The sequence below is a fragment of the Primulina tabacum genome, chromosome 15 (assembly GCF_025594145.1).
Source record: "Primulina tabacum isolate GXHZ01 chromosome 15, ASM2559414v2, whole genome shotgun sequence".
NCBI classification, from domain to species: Eukaryota; Viridiplantae; Streptophyta; class Magnoliopsida; order Lamiales; family Gesneriaceae; genus Primulina; species Primulina tabacum.
In genome coordinates, this window is record NC_134564.1 from 2932421 (window position 1) to 2953443 (window position 21023).

A 21023-nucleotide genomic window follows, 5' to 3' on the forward strand; every position below is an offset into this window, starting at 1 on the left:
ATTTCTAAAGGTAACTTAGTAAAATTTTAAAATTCCAAATTTGAATCATTTTTTCTCAAAACAAGAAATGAATTTGTAAATACTATTTTTAAATTTTAAACCAAACACCAAATGAAATTCCAAATAATTGAATTTTTCAAATCCAATTCCAATTCCAATTCCAAATCCAATTCCAAATTCATTTTCAAATTTATAATCTGAAAGAACCAAACACACCGTTAATATTAATTATTAATGGAGATGATATAGTACACAATCCAGAAGGCTACCTCGAGGAAACAAAGGCGACAGAGGATTATATCAATCGATTTTCCGGTAATTATTCTGATCTGAACCTTAAAATTCATCGATTTCATGTGCGTTCACTGTTTATTGGGCATTCTTTGAGAGTCTCTGATGATGGAGGTGACTGCGTGCATGGATTCCATGTTCGATTATCACTCATATGTTTGCAAGACATTTGTTTCAACTGCGGGACATTCTGAACATTCGCTTCGAATTTTGGATTTATAAAAATAGTAAAAAAAACGGGTCCTTTTCTATAATTGTTATAGGGTGCCAATCAAAGTTCAATCTTTAATGTTTTCCCCGATTCTGAAGTTTCGAACTTCATTTTGATTTTATATGGTTTGAACTATATCTGAATTCTTCTGTGTTGTACTACTTTTTTTTTTGGAAGCTGTATTCAATATTTATATATTTGCAATGGCGTTTGTTTTTGTTTGCATTTCAGCAATGGATCAAAATTCAACAAGTAACGAGTCGTTGATCGTTCGCATTGAACAGTTGGAGAAGGGTATGTATGCATACGTGTTTGGTTCCTTAGATGAGGACGTGCCTTTTATCTGCTTCTAATGTTATTTATTTGTTCGGAAAGCCTGCTGAAGTAGTACTTCATTTCCAGGTGTGATTGATTGTGTGTCTGGTATGATCTTGAATTGACTTCGTTAAGTTATTACGAGGACAAATCTTGTGATATTATATACTCTAAACTGCGGTAGTACTTTACTTTTACTTTTTGTGATTCAATACGAGTTCACAAAGTAGATTTCAGTGTTACTGAACCAGTGGAAGTTGAAAGATAGTTTCTTTCTCAAAAACAAATGTCAATCATCTATGCATATCGGAGGATTTTTCTATTAATAAGGAGTTTCTTTCTCCAAAATGAATTTATACGTTCTACGAATATGTTTTTAATCGAAGTTAAGATTTGGGAAAGATACTCTTGTTTTGGCCCTTGGGTACATGTTAAGAATACTAGAGTGGTGATATAGCAGAGGCGTTTTTTTATTCTTGGCATTTGCTTTATGTTGGCTTTAAGTTGTGAATAATTTATGTCCTTGTCACTGATCTCAAATGTAATTGATCCATCTGGCAGAACGGGATGAGCTTCATAAAGATGTTGAACAGTTGTGTATGCAGCAAGCTGGACCTGGTTATCTGGGAGTGGCAACTCGAATGCATTTTCAGAGGTAGAGAGAACTTTTTAATACTTTGAGGCTGATATCCTATCACTAGTCCTCTCCCATGGGTACCTGTGTTTTGGACCTTTGGTCCCTTGGATGGGAAGACTGGAGAATGCATTGTCTCTTTTTTCATAGTAAATGATAGAATCTGAACTGTCACACTAGGACGGCTGGGTTGGAGCAGGAGATTGAAAACTTGAAAGCAAAATTGGCTGTTTGCACTAGAGAAAATCAGAATCTACAAGATGAGATATCAGAGGCTTATCGCATTAAAGTGAGCCGTGAGATCAGCTGCAATTTATCTAGTGTTACTTGCATGATCATTTGTTAATCTTTTATTGAACTCCAACCTGACATGCATGGTGTTCTCAGAGCCAATTGGCAGATTTACATAGTGCCGAAGTTTTAAAGGTATCTCTCTCTCTCTCTCTCTTATTTAGAGTAGCTGTAAAAATTCTCGCTTTTTGAAATGTGTCAATGGTAGTTGGCACAGCTTTTTCGATCCATTTCTTATCAGGCCAAGTATAGTTGCTAATGAAACTGACAAAAATTGCTGAAAGTCTAGGATTTAGGATTGATTAGATGTCTGTTTTTTACTCGGATTTTTTCTTTTCCTTTTTTCCATTTTCCCAGAATATTGAAGCTGAGAAACAGCTTAAATTTTTCCAAGCTTGTGTTGCTTCTGCTTTTGCTGAGCGAGATAATGCAATTATGGAGGTTAATTTCTCTTTACATTTTCCTTCTCCTCTTCCCAACCCCACCTACTCCACTTGCCCATTTTCTGTGCTCGATTTATTTTCTATTACCCTTTGTTCAACATTTAAATCCTGGGATGTGAGGTGCAAACTAACCACTTCTGACAGCTAATTATATGGCGAAAATTGGTGGTTCTTCTTTTACTCATTTTTGGCTTAAAAGGATTTGAATGCCCAGCTATGTAAACCGGTTGATGTCGATTTATTGTGTTCACAGGCTGGGAAAGCTAAAGAGAGAGAGGAGCTCATGCCACATGAGCTGAACAAATCTCAGAAAAGGTATTTTACGGAATTATCTTTGAACGGGGCTAAACTGTGTAGTAGAACTAAAAATCCACACAATATTTCCTGCTTGTAATTTCTTTAATTTTGTTTTATGTCTGATACTGCCATCTATCTAATTTAACATGGAATATAATTATGTTTTTGCTGGTGCAGTAAATTAAAACTATGTCCTTCTTACACTACAGGATTGAAGAACTGACCTCTGAACTTCTTGAAGAAAAGAAACTACTCACCACCCTCCAAATTGATGTAGAAAAGCAAAAAACTCAACATGAGATTTTCCAAAAGGTATTATCCCATATTCTGAATCATACTCCTTTCCCTATTAGAAAATATTTTTTTCCCTCTTTTGTCATGCAAAAAAAATTTATTTCAATGATTAGATGGGTTTTATTTTTTGAGAAAAAATGTGTTGTTTCAATTGATTTTTTTTCTCTTTAATCCTATTACTAATTCTTTTAATTACCAAACTTTTGTTGCTATAGTTTTCTATTGCTTCTCTATTAATATTTACGTGCTTTCTTTTTTGGTATATTCCATGATGAGATAGTTTTGATAAATATTTTAATTATATTGCTGATTAAAATTGAAAATCACATCAAAATTGTCAAAAATCTTAATTTCTTCGTTTGAACTTCTTTTAGTTAAATATTTTTGTCTTTAATACTCTTATTATATTTATGTATTATACCATGCACAAGCAACACACGTGCAGAACCACTAGTTTAAATAATAGATATAAAATTTACACCAAACAATTGCACCTAAATTGCACTGACGTGTGAATAATTCCATTTAGAACTTTGGATGATGACTTATTATCGAGTAGCTGCTGACACAATTTATGCCTGTGCAATTGTATTGATTTAAGTTTGTATAATGAAATGGTTATGACATTTCGGGTTTTTCATGAAGAGTTATGTTTCAAGTCTATACTTCAAAATAATGTAGCATCCATCTACCACTGAATAATGTCGATACTAAATTTTAAGCCACTTCTATAAATAACAGAATGAAATGAAATTTCTCTGAAGAAATGAAGGAGTTCCTTGACTTTCACTTCAAAATGAAAAAAACTACTGAACCACCTGAAGACTTAGGAGTTGAGCTTTAGTTTTGAGTCTGATTTGCAAAAGTAGGATGCTCAAATGGAGGGGAGGAAGGGAATACAGTTGCGAAGGTGGGTGCCCTTAGGGGGTCAAAACTATAGTCTGTTGTGTTAATTCTATTTTTAGGTTAAGACTTAATATTATTACTGAAAAGTGAATATGCAAATGATTATAGATAATCACCTGCAAAGAAAATTTATAGGCATTTCTTTGTTAGAATATTGGTATGAAATTTTGGCATGTACTTGGGAGTTTACGTATTCGATAGTTAGAGGCTGACATATTCTTTTGAGAAAATCTTTTGCATGTAATTGTGCATCACACTTGAATTTAATACATTTCCTGGTATTATGGTCCTGCCACTTGCTAAGTATTAGTGAAAATAAAAATCACAATCTTGTTTGAACATGTAAATTGACTGTTCTTCATGTTAATAATCATTTTTTGATGACAGGTCATTGATAAATTTTACAGTATCAGAGAGAGTTACCTTGAAAACATAGTTGATATGAGCTTGGAAGATAAATGTGACTGCCTTTTAAGCGATTCAGCTGAAATGTGGAGGTTTGAAAACGATGAGGAAACTTCGACCTCTAATTACATTGTACGTTGTGAGGTCGTTTTACTCGAGCATTCAAAAGTTGATTAGCCAAATGTCTGAATCCTACTCATGCTAATTTTATTTAATTTATGCTTTTACCTGATTGGAGATACTGTTGTTTTATTAAGATTCCGCTTGTTGGTGTGCTGTCCTCCCCCTTCTTTCTTGGCGTTCTTTGTGTCATTTCGATGCTTAAAGTTTGGTACCTTTTTATTGATGTGTCTAATTACGGGTTCTTAACATGTACAAAATTACTGTTTCTGACATAAAATGTTAGCATGTTTGTTTAAATATTGCTACGTTCAGTTTTTTACTTGGTGATGAAACTTCCTTCGGTTCGTAGTTCAGCATAGAAGAATTCAAAAAACTTCATTTAATTACTGTCAGCAACTCGATTAACTTTTCTTCAGACAGAGCTCTCTGGAATCAGAAATTGACATTTTGAAAAAAGGTGTGGATAATCTACAAAGCAAGCTTCGTATGGTATGCTTCTATGTTTTTTGTTCTCTTTCTTTTTTGTTGTGCATAATACTGCCAATTCTTTATTGATCATCCTTCTGCCAAAATCTGATTAGGGAGTGGAAATCGAATCCCATTTAAAGAAGAAATTTAAAGAAATGCAGAAAAGCAAAGTTAGTATCTTTTGTTCTAGGTATAGGAAACGCGAGTTGCATTAGTTTGGTACTAATTGCAAAGCAACTGATTGCGCAGAGTCTTTCTGAAGAGAAGATGAGGAAGCAGATGTCAGCATTAATTTGTTTCTATTCTCAGTACAAAATTAGTATTACAAACATACTAGATGAGTGGCGTATGGAGCTGAAATCAATCAGTGATATGGTGGTTGAGAAGGTGAGGGAGTTTGAGCTTAGTGGTGAACAAAATCTGAAATCTTCTCCAATACAAGATGTAAAATTAACTGGGAGCGAATGCAGAGATGTTCATATCAATACTGACTCCGATGGAACATCTAGTACTAAGGTTTGTTCTGACTGTATTGCCTTGTGTTGAGTCAGGTCTTGTCATTGCATGAATTATCTCATGCAATTTTTCTTCCTTCTCTTTCTCTACTTTGATGAGGCGTCTCTCATAGTCAAATTTCTGTTTCTATCGTTTTAGCATTCAATGCTAGAAAGGGCTTATTTTGTCGAAAAAATATAAATCTAACTTTCTTTTCTCCACATTTTTAAGAGTATTCATCCCGACTTGCAAAGCCCAAATGCTTCTGGAACTGGTGATACCTCCAAGGCCCTTGCTCAGGCATTGCAAGAGAAGGTTGATAGAAAATCCCTCCCTTTATTTTTACATTCTGAGAGCATACATGTGCTGATATTTTTTCTTGTTATGCAGGTTGAAGCATTGTTACTCTTATCACAACAAGACGAAAGACACCTACTGGAGAGAAACGTGAATGCAGCTCTACAAAAAAAGATAGAGGAGCTTCAGAGAAATTTATTGCAGGTTATCTTCTTATATATCTTTAGATTTAGGCATTTAGCATTTGCGTAGCTTGCAACTGCAACTTTTTTTTGCACCTTGTAAAATGGTCTTTCCAGTTCTGCCTGTTATATGTAGTATGATTATCTTTTGTTAGTTTAGGTTACAAATGAGAAGGTAAAAGCTCTGATGGAGTTGGCACAGTTGAAGCAGGAAAAGTATGTACTGCAAGAGTATGTTCTCCTTTTTGTTTCATTATGAAGATACCCCTATGTGATTCTTAATAGCTTATAATCTGAAGAATACGTATAAGATGGCACGAGGGATGTTGCAATATATCTGCCCAGTTTTTTTGTTCATCTCTTCGTTCTCCTTATTTACCATATAAAGTTTCTTAATAGATTATATCATCTCCTCCCCATTATCTTATTTTACTCGATCCTTGCCTACATTACCTGATCTGAAGAACTGCAAGTTCTGTGTTCTCAAGTGTTTTTGACAAGCTTTTATTGAACAGTGTCCTTGATGCAATGCATTTTGGAGCCATCAACTTTGTGCAAAGCTTTCTATCATTATTATTTCGGCATTGACAATAGTTATTTCTTACTCAAACCTGGCACTTCCAGTTTTACCTTTTCTACATTTTTATCTCAATTTTTGGGTTTACTACCTTTGGCGACATGATGAAGTGATCGACAAAATTGTTAAGACTTCAAATAGCACTTTTAAATGCTCTTTGACTTTTCATGAACTATCCGGTAAGAGTGATGGTGTTTTGTGGAGGTAAATACAGTGATGTTTTTAGTTCTACCGAAATGCCTTTGCTTGATTTGGAATGTTAAAATATTGGTTTAACTGAAACTGGGTTGTTTTTACCATTAAAGCTCGGGATGATGTAGCGGACGACTACATTTTCTTGAATGGTTAAAATGCTTGCTCCCCCCTTTCCTCCAAACCATTTGTTGTTGACTTTGATTTGAATTCATCAACTCTCTGTGCTTTACTTGATCTGTCTTTATTGTCATGTACCCTCTTCGCTGGAGTTTTTCCCCACCATTGTTTCTTATTTGTACCAATCTTGAGAAATTTCCTGCAGAAAGATCAGTCAGGATATTGTCCGAGGAAAGCATTTGAGTGAGTCTGGTGAACAAAGACCGGAGAAAGATGGGAAACTAAAAAATTTCCTGAAGAGAAATTATCTAAGCCGCTGGGTTGGAGGTTCAGAAGGAATTGATGCTGAAGCATGTCTGAATTATGAAAAGCCCAATTTTCAAATGGATTTTGCGAGGCGCGTAAAAATTTGTCAAAGACTACATGTTTTCCTTTTCTTTTACATAATTTCAGTAAATCTGATACCACCAATAAAACAATAAATAACAAAAGAGAATTGAATCTAGCTTTAATTTTATATATCTGGAATGAAGAATGTTTGCAACAAAACTACATGACAAGGAAGAAAAATCACATTCTCTCCTCTCTTGCCCCCCTCTCTCGAGTAACCACCCAAAGTGATAAGAATATTTCCCAACTTCCTCTTGTGTAGACTTTGTATGTGGGTTCTCTTTCTCGGTCCATATTTTCATTCAAGTCCACCTGCTGTTTGCTTACAATATCACATCTCAGAAATGTTTAGTTGTTGCATATGTGATTGGGAGTTGTTATAGGCCTGGCTATTTTGTCCTGTCTCTATGGGGTAGGAAAAATGAAGTAATATGATCTTATCCTTGTTATGTTCTTAGCCTGCTTAATGTGCAGGATGAAAATTGAAAATGCAACATTTAAGGAGAGCTTGGAAAGTATGGAGCATCTGCTTTCTTCCATTCGGAGACTTCGAATCTCACTTTTGAAGGTGATGATATCATGCAATTTAGTTATCTTTGTTAAATCTCAAAGACGAAAGGCGGCCTATAACTATTTTTGTGAGATGGGCGAGTTAACAAATGTGTTGTGACGTCTGAATTCTTGGTTGTCCTCATCCTACATTCTTCTTAGATAAACTAGCAGACTAAATGAGAAGCTTTTTTTAGCATGGTAGCTATGGCTATGGCTGCCTTTTCTATCATATAACCTTGAAGTGAATTTGCTGCCCTGCCTGAATTCTGTGGTGCAGGTTAAAGATTCAGCTGCAGATAAATCCGAACACAAGAACTGCTATGACTCGCTGGATAAAATTATCGCTGAATCAAGACTAGCGAAGATTGCCCTCGGCAGCTCTCTTCCTGCAGAAACAGATGGATCTCACAGTGAGATAAATGATGGTGGATCAGATCCTGGTCTCGAAAAATTTGATTTTGTTTCTGCTGCTGGATTTGAGATAGTTGATCTCTTAATCTTTGCTGCTCATGTCCTGAAAGAACATATTTCTCATCAAGATCAGGGAGAATGTGTGACCCTAAGACGATCAGCGAAACATGAAGACTATTGTACTGTTGCACCGGGTTTTTTTTAAAAATATTATAAATTAATAAAATCATTTTAAAAATATAGCAAATTGTAAAACTTTGTAAAACTAGTACAATTCGGGACCAGTATGTCCCGGATTCGTATGTCCCGGATTCAAATTTTTTTTTTAAAAAAAAAAAGAAAAGAAATTGAGGCTCGGATTTTAAAAAAAAATAAAAGGAAGATCGGCGACGGTTTGTGCACAACCGTCGCTATTTGCGACGGAAACCGTCGCTCTTGGCGACGGTTTAACCAAAATCCGTCGCCAAGAGCGACGGTTTAACCAAAATCCGTCGCCTTGGCGACGGATTTTGGTTAAAACCGTCGCTAAGGTAAATCCGTAAATGTCACGGATTCTAAGATGTGTTTTCTTCAATTTTCTTCGATTACATATAAATGCGGATATTCTTTCCATCATCGTCGAAAATAATATTTCCTCATATTCATTCTCGCAACTTATTTCTTTCATTCGATTTATATGTGCAAAATCCATCTTTTCTGCTTCGATCATATATTAATATTATTTGTTTATTTTATCGTCCATTTCATTTGAAGAGATACGAAGATGTAATGTTTAATTTCGTTGATAATATTATAATTATATATTAAGAAGTAATTTTTTTGTGTAATTTTTTTTATAATACTTGTCATTTATTTCAGATATTAGCATCATCCGTTGATATTATTACAAGTTCCGTATAATTACGTCTGAGAAGGTAATTTAATTAATTTTTTTAATATGTTGTTTGTATTATTTATATTGTATTAATGTAATTATAATTTTGTTCATTAATATTATATGATTAAGAAATAATTCTTGTTAATTGCAGGTACCATATTTATTATTTTTTTAATATTCAAACTATTTTTTAATATCGCGATTAATATTAAAAATATACTATTTAACTAAATTATAGTTAATTATATAATGTTAGTGAACAAAATTATAATTACATTAATATAATATAAATAATACAAACAAAATATTAAAAAATAATTAAATTATCTTCTCAGACGTAATTTTACGAAACTTGTAATAATATCAACGGACGATGCTAATATCTGAAATAAATGACAAGTATTATAAAAAAAATTACACAAAAAATTACTTCTTAATATATAATTATAATATTATCAACCAAATTAAACATCACATCTTCGTATCTCTTCAAATGAAATGGACGATAAAATCAACAAATAATATTAATATATGATCGAAGTAGAAAAGATGGATTTTGCACGTATAAATCAAATAAAAAAATATGTTGCGAGAATGAATATGAGGAATAATTATTTTCGAACGATGATAGAAAGAATAATCCGTATTTCTACTAGAGGAAGAAAACACACAATGACATGGCTTCTTAGAATCCGTGAGAGCGAATAACGGATTTACGTTAGCGACGGTTTTTGGTGAAACCGTCGCCAATAACCGTCGTCTATCTCCCTTTTATTTTTTTTAAAATCCGAGAGTCCCGGATTGGACTAGTTTTACAATTTGGCACATTTTTAAAATGATTTTATTAATTTATAATATTTTTTAAAAAAAAACCCTGTTGCACCATGTGACATTGAGATATGAAAAACATGCGTATAATTAATTCGGTATCTGGGAATCAGTGAGATCCTTGATTACTGACCAAATAGTTTATTAGTTAAAACAGATTCTTGTCAGCAGCTGATGCTGCTTCTTTTTTAGTTACTTTGGAATGGGCAGTTTAATTTTTTTTAGACTTGAATCTGCGTGGGAGGGATAGTTCCAACTTCCAATCCGACCAACGGGTCGTTGGCAGATACTCGACTACCTGTAAATTCATGGTGTTGCTGACCATTTTAAATTAGAAGAGTGATGCAAATGCCTATATTTGCATCCATTTGATGTGGCCCTGATCACTAGCAAGATCGCTCGGAGATCATAAGACCAGCAAAAATCTTATATTGTAATTTGTTCAGTATTTTTCTGTTAAAGCAAATGAAGATCCATCGAATAGATTATGATATCTAATTATATTCGATTTTTTCAAAAAATTCAATTTAGTCAATATCGCAAGTAACAGAAACTAGAACAGGAGTTATTGTTCCGTTGCATATAAATAACCAAAGCTTATTTTAAAAATATAATTCAAAATCCTACACAGGAGGGCATTTGGCTAGTGGTATGATTCTCGCTTCGGATGCGAGAAGTCCCGAGTTAAGTCCCAAGTTCAATTCTCGGAATGCATTCCCTTTTACGCCTAGCTGTTTTTCTTTTCTTGCCCCAAGGCTCGTCTCATGGTCAAGTCAACTTGGAAAGATCTGCTATCAATCAATAAACAAGCTAAAAATGAAAGCTTTGGGGTTTTTCATAAAAGTCCATAGTATTCAGAAAATAGAAATATTTTTTTTATTTGGAATAAAAAAAGTAACTAACTAGATACTACGTTATCATTATACATAATTTAGGCAATTATCAAATGATATTATGCAGCAATAACAGAGTGAGCCATCCGTATTATTATTGCAGGAAAGCCAGATGTATTATGACCAACTAAACATTAACATTATTGACCCTATGGAGGCTGTAAATATACAACATTCATTTTCTTCAATTTAGATTTTTCCAGTAATTAATTCTATTAATGATCGATGCTGAAGTTTTGAGATCCAAACTCAAACGAGCATGTGGAACCCACAGCAAGTAGGTAAGAAAAACTTGAGTAGATCATACATAAGACTTGATACATCCTCTGCTGTATCAACAGCATATTGGCCACATGCTCTACATACCGGAAAAAAAATATGACAAGGTATGCAGGAAATATCTCATCATTAACATCTCATCATCTAAGGATCGCTGAGCACTAAAACGACCGTAAAATTAAATGGCTATGGCATTCACGTCTAAGGCTACAAGAAGCAATCTAAAACTGATGTTGATTCATTCCAATGAATTTCATGTTATGGATGTTTCCTTTCGTTTTGAAATCCACCATGGACTAATCAAACCTAGCCAGCTAATTGATACTAACACTAATAAACCAAGTTTCTTCAGTTAATTCAAAACAATAAGAAGTGTTGGGTTAATAGAGTAGCAGGACATTACAAAATCTAACTACAAGAACAACGAAAAGTTCATCAGTAATTGCGCATTTGGTCTGGTGGTATGATTCTCGCTTTGGGTGCGAGAGGTCCCGAGTACGATTCTCCAAATGCCCCAGCTGAATAAATGAAATGAAACTTAACAAATTTTTTTATATAGCCATGTTGGATGGGGAACAGGGATGATAGACAAGTCACAAAATGTCAACTGAATCATGCATGGCAGAAACAAAATTAAAAATTCTCGATGGAGTAGTTAATTTTATAGAATAGTCATTTACTCAAATGATATTACTGACTTAATGCATGAACACAAATCAATTGATTTACAAGGTTGTCTATCACTTAATCAACAAAAAACAAAAAGAAAAAGGTAGGAAACACACAAACAAGCAAGAGTTAACTAGGCTCCAAAAATGTAGAAGCAATTAATGTTTACCAATGATCTAAAACTACATAAGATAAAAGCAACCAAAAAGTCGCCAATCAGTGGAAAATGAATATGGCTCACACTTTGGCGTGCGAAGGACCCAAGTTCGATTTTTAGAATTCTTTTGCAAAATGTAGGATCTTACAGATCCTACAAACATTTTACATTTTCAGCCTTATTTCATTTGGTTGTCCAGATATTGTCCAGATCAATAGTTAAAACTTAACACACTATCAGATGACACAATAGCAAGAAATGAATTCAAGACCATCATAAGTTTCTCCAAAGAAAAGATAGAATATATACGTTTAAAAACCATCATGTGATTGTAGAATACACGTAAATAATTCGACTTCCCGATGCATGCCAATTTCTCATTGGAAAAAAATCGTGGGGCTCAGATCTGAGTAAATAAATTGCTAAACTTGAAGAAAATATTTTGGCATATAGAATTGGATTCGGTCAAGTGGTTTATTCTCATTTTCGGTATGAGAGGTACTGACCACTGAGTTCACTTCTTTGAATGGCTCATACAAATTAGTCAATACATTTTCTTTGTTGCTCCTATCAGTTTAATTTCAGGATTATCTGACTTAAAGTCAAATAGAAACAGGAGTAGATTACCTTTACAGAAGCCAAATCAAGCTCAGAGAAACAGCACTGTGGTCAGAAAAGGAACGTGAACAAAATGTTAAAGGTTCCAATGAAAAAAAAAGAAGCATTTTGACATCAAACTGGGAGGAAAAGAGTAAAATTTTTATCTAAAACCTCCAGTCTCACTTTTTGGCACATATATTGTCCAGGCTGAATCTTTAATTGAATTTCTACACTAAGTCATCAATTTCATACAGATTTATGGTGAATACGCAATGTTTAGTTATTGTAATCTCTCGCTAGTAGGAAATAATTGCAGGAATACTAATTACCAAGAAATTAGTATATTGTCCAGGCTGAATATTTCCTTGATTATTTCTTCTCCTAGCAGCCCACATTTTTTAGCACATCATCGTAATTTTTTGATCAACTTATCATGGAAAAGACCAAAAGATTTCAGTGAATCACCCTCAGCTCCAAATCAAACCGAGAGCTCAATAAAGCCACTAAATAGCTACTAGTGAGAAAGACCAGCTAAAAGCTGTAGGAGATATCGACAGTCAAATCTTAATCTCATAACTAAGCAAAAGTCTTCATAGCAGATGTTTGATATCCTTCTAGTATATGGATTTTGTTATTAAAAAAATGGTTTATGAGAACATGATGAATTTTGATGAATTCACAAAAAGTAATGCACCTGTTATTGGAGAATTTAAAAGTCCAGAAAAAGATTTGTTCATATAATCAAGGAACACAAACTCAGTTAAAATTTTTTTAGAGCAAACATCATTGTGATTCATATCACGGTTATCAATCTGTCAGATCCTAGTGAATTTAAAAAATACATACAATTTCAAGAATGCATCTGTGTTCCATTAGTTTCTTATAGCTACTTTTTTCCAAGCTTGCTATGCAAATATTACAAAATGCAACATCAAACATAGTGACATAATGCTGTTTAAAGACCCAGGTCAACTTCATCTCCCATCCATATGTATATAGATTCACACTTAGGCCATAATGCATAAAAACAGGAAAATAGAGACTGAGCCTAAACAACAGGGCATTTGGTCTAGTGGTATGATTCTCGCTTCGGGTGCGAGAGGTCCCGAGTTCGATTCTCGGAATGCCCCATTCAATAATTTTAAAGCCTTTTTTCTTTCCTTTTTATCAACTTATCATGGAAAATACTGAGATGTAAGTATTACAAAACGCAACATCAAATCTAAAAACATAATGCTGTTTAAAGCACCCAAGTCAACTTCATCTCCCAACTATATGTATCTAGATTCACACTTAGGCCATGATGCATAAAAAAGAGAAAATAGAGACTGAGCCTAAACAACAGGTATGCTTCTCGCTTTGGGTGCGAGAGGTCCCAAGTTCAATTCTCCTAATACCCCATTCAATAATTTTGAAGCCTTATTTCCTTGATTATTTCTTCTCCTAGCAGCCCGCATTTTTAACAGATCAGTCGTAAATTTTTTATCAACTTATCATGGAAAATACCGGGCTTGCTTTTTGCCGAGCTTGCTATGCAAATATTACAAAATGTAACATCAAACTTAGAGACATAATGCTGTTTACAACTTCATCTCCCATCTATATGTTTCTAGATTCACACTTAGGCTATAATGGATTAAGAGCGGAAAATACAGACTGAGCCTAAACAACAGGGCATTTGGTCTAGTGGTATGATTCTCGCTTTGGGTGCGAGAGGTCCCGAGTTCGATATGCGGAATGCCCCATTCAATAATTTTAAAGCCTTTTTTCCTTGATTATTTCTTCTCCTAGCAGCCCGCATTTTTAACACATCACCGTAAAATTTTTATCAACTTATCATGGAAAATACTGAACTTGCTTTTTGCCGAGCTTGCTACGCAAATATTACAAAATGCAACATCAAACCTAGAGACATAATGCTGTTTAAAGCACCCAAGTCAACTTCATCTCCCATCTATATGTATATAGATTCACACTTAGGCCATAATGCATAAAAACTGAAAAATACAGACTGAGCCTAAACATCCGGGCATTTGGTCTAGTGGTATGATTCTCGCTTTGGGTGCGAGAGGTCCCGAGTTCGATTCTCGGAATGCCCCATTCATAAATTTTAAGGCCTTTTCTCCTTGATTGTTTCTTCTTCTAGCAGCCGCATTTTAACACATCATCGTAAATTTTTTATCAACTCACTATGGAAAAATACCAAAAAACTTGAGTGAATCACCCTCGGCTCCAAATTAAAAAGAAAGCTAAAAAAGTCACTAAACAGCTACTAGCGACAAAGACCAGCTAAAAAGCCGTAAAATCTAGATAGCAAACTCTATCAACGTAGATTTCAGCACTTGCATTATTTTATTTCCACACTTAATGTCATGAAATCAAGATCTAGTTCTTTAGTCAACCTTTGAAATTCATATATGTTTATTAACTAAAACATAAAGAATTATCTTGAATAAACACAGTCCGATTTCAATCTAATGATTATCTATAATAAAGTCCAGTAGTAAATGGATTAATGTGACATCAATTTAATAGGTTGTCTTCATGGATTGTCAGCTTGGATAGTAGGTTTTATCTTTTTATACTTGGATGCGTTTATTCAAATATTCAATGAAAAACAACATTTGCAAAATTCCAGTGTAAAAAAATTGAAACTTATGATCCTCTCTACTCGATAAAAATGAATTGAACAACAGGATCTCATGAACCCAATATTAAGAGATCGACAATCAAATCTTAATGTCATAACTAAGCAAAAAGTTTTCATAGCATATATACGTTATCCATTTAATTTATGGTTTCTGTTATTCCAAAAAGAATTATGGTTTATGAAGAACACAACGAATTTTGATAAATTCACAAAAAGCAATGCACCTGTTATTGGATAATTTAATAGTCCAGAAAGAAATTTGTTCACACAAAGAAGGAACACAAAGTCGGTTAAACATCATTATGATTCATATCACGGCTATCGATATGTCAGAGCCTAGTGCATTTTAAAAATAAAAACATGTTCAAGAATGTATCTGTGTTCCAGTAGTTTCATATAGCGACTTTTTGCCGAGCTTGCTATGCAAATATTACAGAATGAAACATCAAACCTAGAGACATAATGTTGTTTAAAGCACCCAAGTCAACTTCATCTCCCATCTATATGTATCTAGATTCACACTTAGGCCATATAATGCATAAAAGAGGGAACATACAGACCGAGCCTTAACAACAGGGCATTTGGTCTAGTGGTATGATTCTCGCTTTGGGTGCGAGAGGTCCCGAGTTCGATTCTCGGAATGCCCCATTATTCATAAGTTTTAAGGCCCCTTTTCCTTGATTATTTCTTCTCCTAGTAGCCTACATTTTTAACACATCGTCGTAAATTTTTTATCGACTTATCATGGAAAGGACCAAAAAACTTCAGTGAATCACCTTCAGCTCCAAATCAAATTGAGAGCTCAAAAAAAGCCACTAAATAGCAACTAGCGACAAAGACCAGCTAAAAGTCATAAATCTAGATAGCATTTTCCACCAACTTAATCGGTACAACTACAAGGCATACATTATACAGATTTCAATAATTAGCATTCTTTTATTTTCCACCTTTCATGTCATGGACTCAAGGTCTAGTTCTTTAGTCAACCTTTGAAATTCATATATGTTTATTATTAAGTAAACCAGAAATAATTATCTTGAATGAACACAGTCCACTTTCAATCTAATGATTTAGAAGCTATAATAAAGTCCAGCAGTAAAACTGAACTGAAAGGTTAGAGCTGACTTTAAATGGATTACAGTAACATCAGTTTAAAGATTGAATTTATATGGAGGAATTAATCAGGAAAAATGAAATACTAAGAGTCTAAGAGATTATCTGAATCTGCCTCTCTAGGTTTTCCACTGGGTTGCCTTTATGGACTGTTAGCACGGATAGTAGGTTTTATCTTTATATACTTGGATGTTTTTGTTCACTTATTTAATGAAAAATAACATTTGAAAAATTCCAGAGTCAAACAAGTTGTAACTTCTGATCCTCTCTACTCAATAAAAATGAGGCGAACAACAGGATCATGTGAATCGACTTAAGAGATACCGCCAATCAAATCTTAATTTCAGAACTAAGCAGAAAGTCTTCATAGCAGATATTTGTTATCCTTCTAATTTATGGTTTCTGTTATTCCAAGAAAAGAAAAATTTATGGCTTATGAAAAACATGATGAATTTTGATGAATTCACAAAAAGTAATGCACCTTTTATTGGAGAATCGAATAATCCAGAAAAAGAACTGTTCATACAACGAAGCAACACAAAGTCAGTTACACATTTTTGAGAGCAAACATATTATGATTCATATCATGGCTATCGATTTGTCAGAGACTAGTGCATTTTAAAAATATATACATGTTCAGGAATGTATCCGTGTTCGATTAGTTTAATATAGTGGCTTTTTCCCAAGAAGCACCAACATCAAATTCATCTCCCATCTATATGTATCTACAATCACAACTAGGCCATGATGCATAAAAAAGGGAAATACAGACTGAGCCTGAGCAACAGGACAATTGGTCTAGTGGTATGATTCTCTCTTTGGGTGCGAGACGCCTCGAGTTCAATTCTCGGAATGCCCCTCGTATTTTTAGTATCTACCAATAACCAACCTTCATTGATAAAGTTGGATCCTTCACAATTTACATATTTTTTTGTCCAGGACCTCAATATTATTTTCAAAACATCTACTTTCAGGGGCAAAGTGTGATATCTTTCGTATTTATTTTTTACTTATCACAACATTTAAAAATTCAAGCAAGCCACTTAACCCTAGCAGAGAATATCCCACATTCATCCATGATCTCTTCCCTGACAATTTTAAAATATTATATAAAATAAAAAAAAAAACCTACACAAGTAGACTTACATAACAAATAAACAAACAAGTCTGAGACAACAGACAATAAATAGCTTCTATTCAACGCAATAATAGCAATAAAAAAATAAAAACCCAGAAAAAATTTAACTATACAGATATTCATATAAAACTTAGCACTATTATAAGAAGGAATTGAACAACAAGAGACAAGTCATACCAAGCAAACTCCAAGCGGCTTCAAGCGAACATTATTACACAACTAGCATATAATTTCACCTCATATAGCTGGTTCTTCCTGAAATTGCTCCACGAAAACAGACACAGAGTAATTTAAACAATAATTTTAAGAATATTTTTAAAATTTGCACAGAGAGAAGAGGTGGAAAATTGAGTAGTTTATTTTTTGCGGACTGTTCGAAGTGTTCCAACACTTGGATAGTTGAGAAGTAGTCGGTGGAATAAATCAATATTTTCTACTGCCTTCGACTTCGAACAATAGGCCCATTCTTAGGGAGGTCGATTATCTGGCCTTGGGGAGATCTCACGAGCTATGGATTAAATTTTATTTTTTGAAAAAACCACGGGCTATGAATTCTTTTTGATACAATGGGATGGGGTAATTCTATCTTAACCCACACAAATGAGATTTGAGCTCAAATTTCATGGGTGGTGTAAACGAATCGAGTTGTTTCGCGAATTTTCAAGTTCACTTGAAAAAATTTGATGTGTATTCGAGCCTATCGAATTCGAGTTAAACTCGAACGTGTGCGAATTTTTTCGAGCCCGAACTCGAGTTCAAATTATTTTGTTAAATAGTTCGCAAATTTTAGTATTTTATTAATATAATATAATTATCTATTAATTAAATAAATTTTGAGCATTTCGAGTACTTATTATCTATTAATTATGTTGTCCAGATATGGACATGAAAAGTCCGAAATACATTCATCTATTTCATTGATGATTACTCACGATACATGTATATGTACATGCTTTATAACAAAAATGAAGCACTTGAAGCAGCCTTTAAGGTTTTTAAGGCTGAAGTGGAGAAGCAATGTGGAAAATAGATTAAGATCGTGAGAATTGATAGAGGTGAAGAATGTAGATACACTGAGAATGAACAGACACCTAGTATGTTTGCGAAATTTCTCCAGGAACATGGGATTGTTGCCCAATATACTATGCCTGATTCTTCGGACCAAAATGACGTAGCTAAGAGGAGAAACCGAACATTATTAGACATGATGACGAGCATATTTAGTAACTCCAAAACTTCCTAAATCCTTGTGGACTGAAACTCTTAAGACAGCTGTGTATATATTAAATCGAGTTCCAACTAAGTTTGTCCTTAAGACGCCATTTCAATTAAAAATTTGGAAATGAAACTATGATGTGATATTTTCTCATATTTGTTGTGCAAACATTCATTGATTCTAGAAATATCAGTAAAATTGGACATCGAATAAACATAAGGTTTATTCATTAAGTTATACAAATTTGAGATACATAATGCATTGTAATACATGGAAGATAATACTCGTTTTAAAATGACTTATCGCCATGATTCATATATTTTATTTTCTCATATGGTAAATGAGATATACGTGTCAAGTGGGATAATGTAAGAAAAATGACCCATATCTATAAAAAGAAGGAAAGACGTGTAAGAAATGGCGAACGTCATATCCTACATTTTTTGACAAACGGTACTGCATCACCTCAACTCTAGAAAATTGATATGCGCATGCGCCTCTTCTTTGACAATAAGGCTCTCATAATAACTCATTCATAGTATGAGAGGCCTATAAATATCGATGATTTAGGTTCCTAAGCACACACCTCATAAAGAACAAAATACATCATCTACAGAGAGTGTTGGAGTGCTTAGAAGACTTCAATCGAAGGAAAACAAAAAATTTACAAATTATTCGATGGCCAGAGGTAACATTCGATCCACTTTCATATATTGTTTATCATGTTTACAAATATGTTGAATTTTGAAAAATTCTAACAACATATCCATCACCCAGTCAATCCATTTTGTTTAAAAATTGGGAGCCACTCACACACATAGTACGCGCGCTCATCCACAGCATGACACGCACACACACATCACAACATGCACATAGTACGAACACGCACACACGACTCATGAACATGTTTTGAAATTTGCTTGTCTTGAAAGTTTCGCATAATCCTTTCGCATAAATATAAAAAATCCTCATAATCATAATGGATAACTATCACATATCTTCTCAAAACATAACACCTTTAAAATTTATAAATCTCATCAAAACTTTAAAACTTAATACGATTTCATCGAAACGTCAAAAAAATATCACTTAACTATTTATCGTAGATGGTTTAGAGATGATTCCGACGATGAAAAAACACCACAGACACTGAGAATCCTTCAAATTTTGCACAAAAATTCGGCCTTCTATGAAAAACCTAGCCCCCCTTCCTCTCTAATTTTTGAAAATTATTAACGTGAAAAGTGTTAACCCAATAATAAATGTGCTACTACTTTTAAAGTTCCCAACTTTAATTTAAAAAGTGCTACGTCAATTAACATTTAAATTTTTAGCAACTTATTCTTTAGGTAATAAATTCAAGCATTTAAATTTCTTTTCCTCACTCCTAATGGTTGATTTTTAAAAAATTCACTCCTCAAAAAATATAAAAAAAAAAACTTTTACCTTGTTCGATCGTTTTCCTCCGAAATATTGACTACAGTACCAATTACTTGAAAACTTCACATAAATTTATCGAAAATTGATCAAAACTTAAATCCTTGATTTAAATAATTAAATATTTATCAGCGGTCTACATGGTTCCTATAAATCTTTGATCAGGCGTTACAATTATTGTTGCAGAATATTATTTTGTGTCATATATAAAGTCATAAAAAACAATTAACAAACATAAAAAACATTATGCATAGCATTTGAAAAATTCTAATGAAATATTTAAACTAAAAAGCAATAAATAAAAGTTTAAAAATCTAATATTCATGTCATTTAAATCATCAATTTCAAAATTTACTACGAGAGTTTAATTATAAAAAATTATTTCATAATTCTATAGGAATTTTTTTTTGGGACTAATAATTGAATATTTGAACTTATTTGGTTATTTTTGTAGGAGTTTTTTTTTCCCCCTAAAACATAACATATTATAAATAAATCTTTATAATAGTTATGAGGTTTTTTTTTTTCAATCCGTTATGACAAATTTTATATGATTTGTTGCAGAGATTTGCTGATTTTTTAAATAAGATATTTTTTTTATGGAGTTGATAGATTTCTACTTACTTTTACAGATCTCACAGATTTTTAAAGATTTTCACAGAATTTTATAGATATTTTGCTTGATTTTTATTGATATATGTAATTTTTTTTTATATAACCCTATGAGTTTTGTAATTTATTATTGTTATTTTTTTAAATTTTTTTGAACTAATAATTGAACATGAATAATTTTTTATTTATTTCAAATATGTATCTCTCTCAATATAATATTTTTTACATATTGATTTTAGGAAAGACAATAAATAAGTTAGCACTAAATGTATTGCAATTAAACTTCAATTATTCAATTCAACATGTTTATTTAAATAATTAATATTTTTTAAAAAAACATAACAATAATTTTTAATATTAATAAATAATCAAACTTAAAATAATTTCATTCATTTTAAATAAATTTTTGTATAAAAAATATATCAATTTTGTTTTTGACGTCAAACAAAAACATAAACAAGACAATTATTTGTACCTGAAAATAAATAATAAATATGTTAAAATATTTGTAATTAGGGTGATTTTATAAAATTTTAATATATTTAATTTATTATAGTTATTCTATATATGTGTAGATAAACATCTAAAACTATGTATCAATCGCACACGCAAACACACAATTTAAGTGTGTGTGTATTTTCATTTAAGTGAATGAAAAAA

At 32.9% G+C, this 21023-nt stretch overlaps 1 protein-coding gene, 1 long non-coding RNA gene and 3 other non-coding genes across 6 annotated transcripts; 4 read left to right on the top strand and 1 right to left on the bottom strand.

Moving 5' to 3' along the window:
- The first annotated feature begins 246 nt into the window (after nucleotides 1-246).
- LOC142527728 (uncharacterized) lies at nucleotides 247-10384 on the top strand. Of its 2 annotated transcripts, XM_075632633.1 has the most exons (19): nucleotides 247-315; nucleotides 734-796; nucleotides 1379-1472; nucleotides 1632-1740; nucleotides 1839-1877; nucleotides 2100-2183; nucleotides 2439-2500; nucleotides 2692-2794; nucleotides 4070-4219; nucleotides 4631-4699; nucleotides 4792-4848; nucleotides 4928-5194; nucleotides 5405-5488; nucleotides 5564-5674; nucleotides 5813-5883; nucleotides 6747-6938; nucleotides 7406-7499; nucleotides 7761-8076; nucleotides 9646-10384. In XM_075632633.1, exons 2-19 carry the CDS (start codon nucleotides 736-738, stop codon nucleotides 9672-9674), a joined length of 1992 nt encoding a protein of 663 aa, XP_075488748.1. In that variant the 5' UTR covers nucleotides 247-315; nucleotides 734-735; the 3' UTR covers nucleotides 9675-10384. The 2 variants fall into 2 exon arrangements, with proteins under 2 accessions (XP_075488748.1, XP_075488749.1); XM_075632634.1 differs by lacking the exon at nucleotides 4792-4848.
- On the bottom strand, nucleotides 7913-17586 carry LOC142527729 (uncharacterized). Its single transcript, XR_012815518.1, has 3 exons — nucleotides 17276-17586; nucleotides 9680-10387; nucleotides 7913-8042 (listed from the first exon to the last, which is right to left on the bottom strand). It is a non-coding gene; the product is annotated as an uncharacterized LOC142527729 (long non-coding RNA).
- TRNAP-CGG (transfer RNA proline (anticodon CGG)) lies at nucleotides 13256-13327 on the top strand. The gene has a single exon. It is a non-coding gene; the product is annotated as a tRNA-Pro (tRNA).
- On the top strand, nucleotides 14225-14296 carry TRNAP-UGG (transfer RNA proline (anticodon UGG)). Its single transcript has one exon. It is a non-coding gene; the product is annotated as a tRNA-Pro (tRNA).
- TRNAP-UGG (transfer RNA proline (anticodon UGG)) lies at nucleotides 15423-15494 on the top strand. Its single transcript has one exon. It is a non-coding gene; the product is annotated as a tRNA-Pro (tRNA).
- Nucleotides 17587-21023: the final 3437 nt, after the last annotated feature.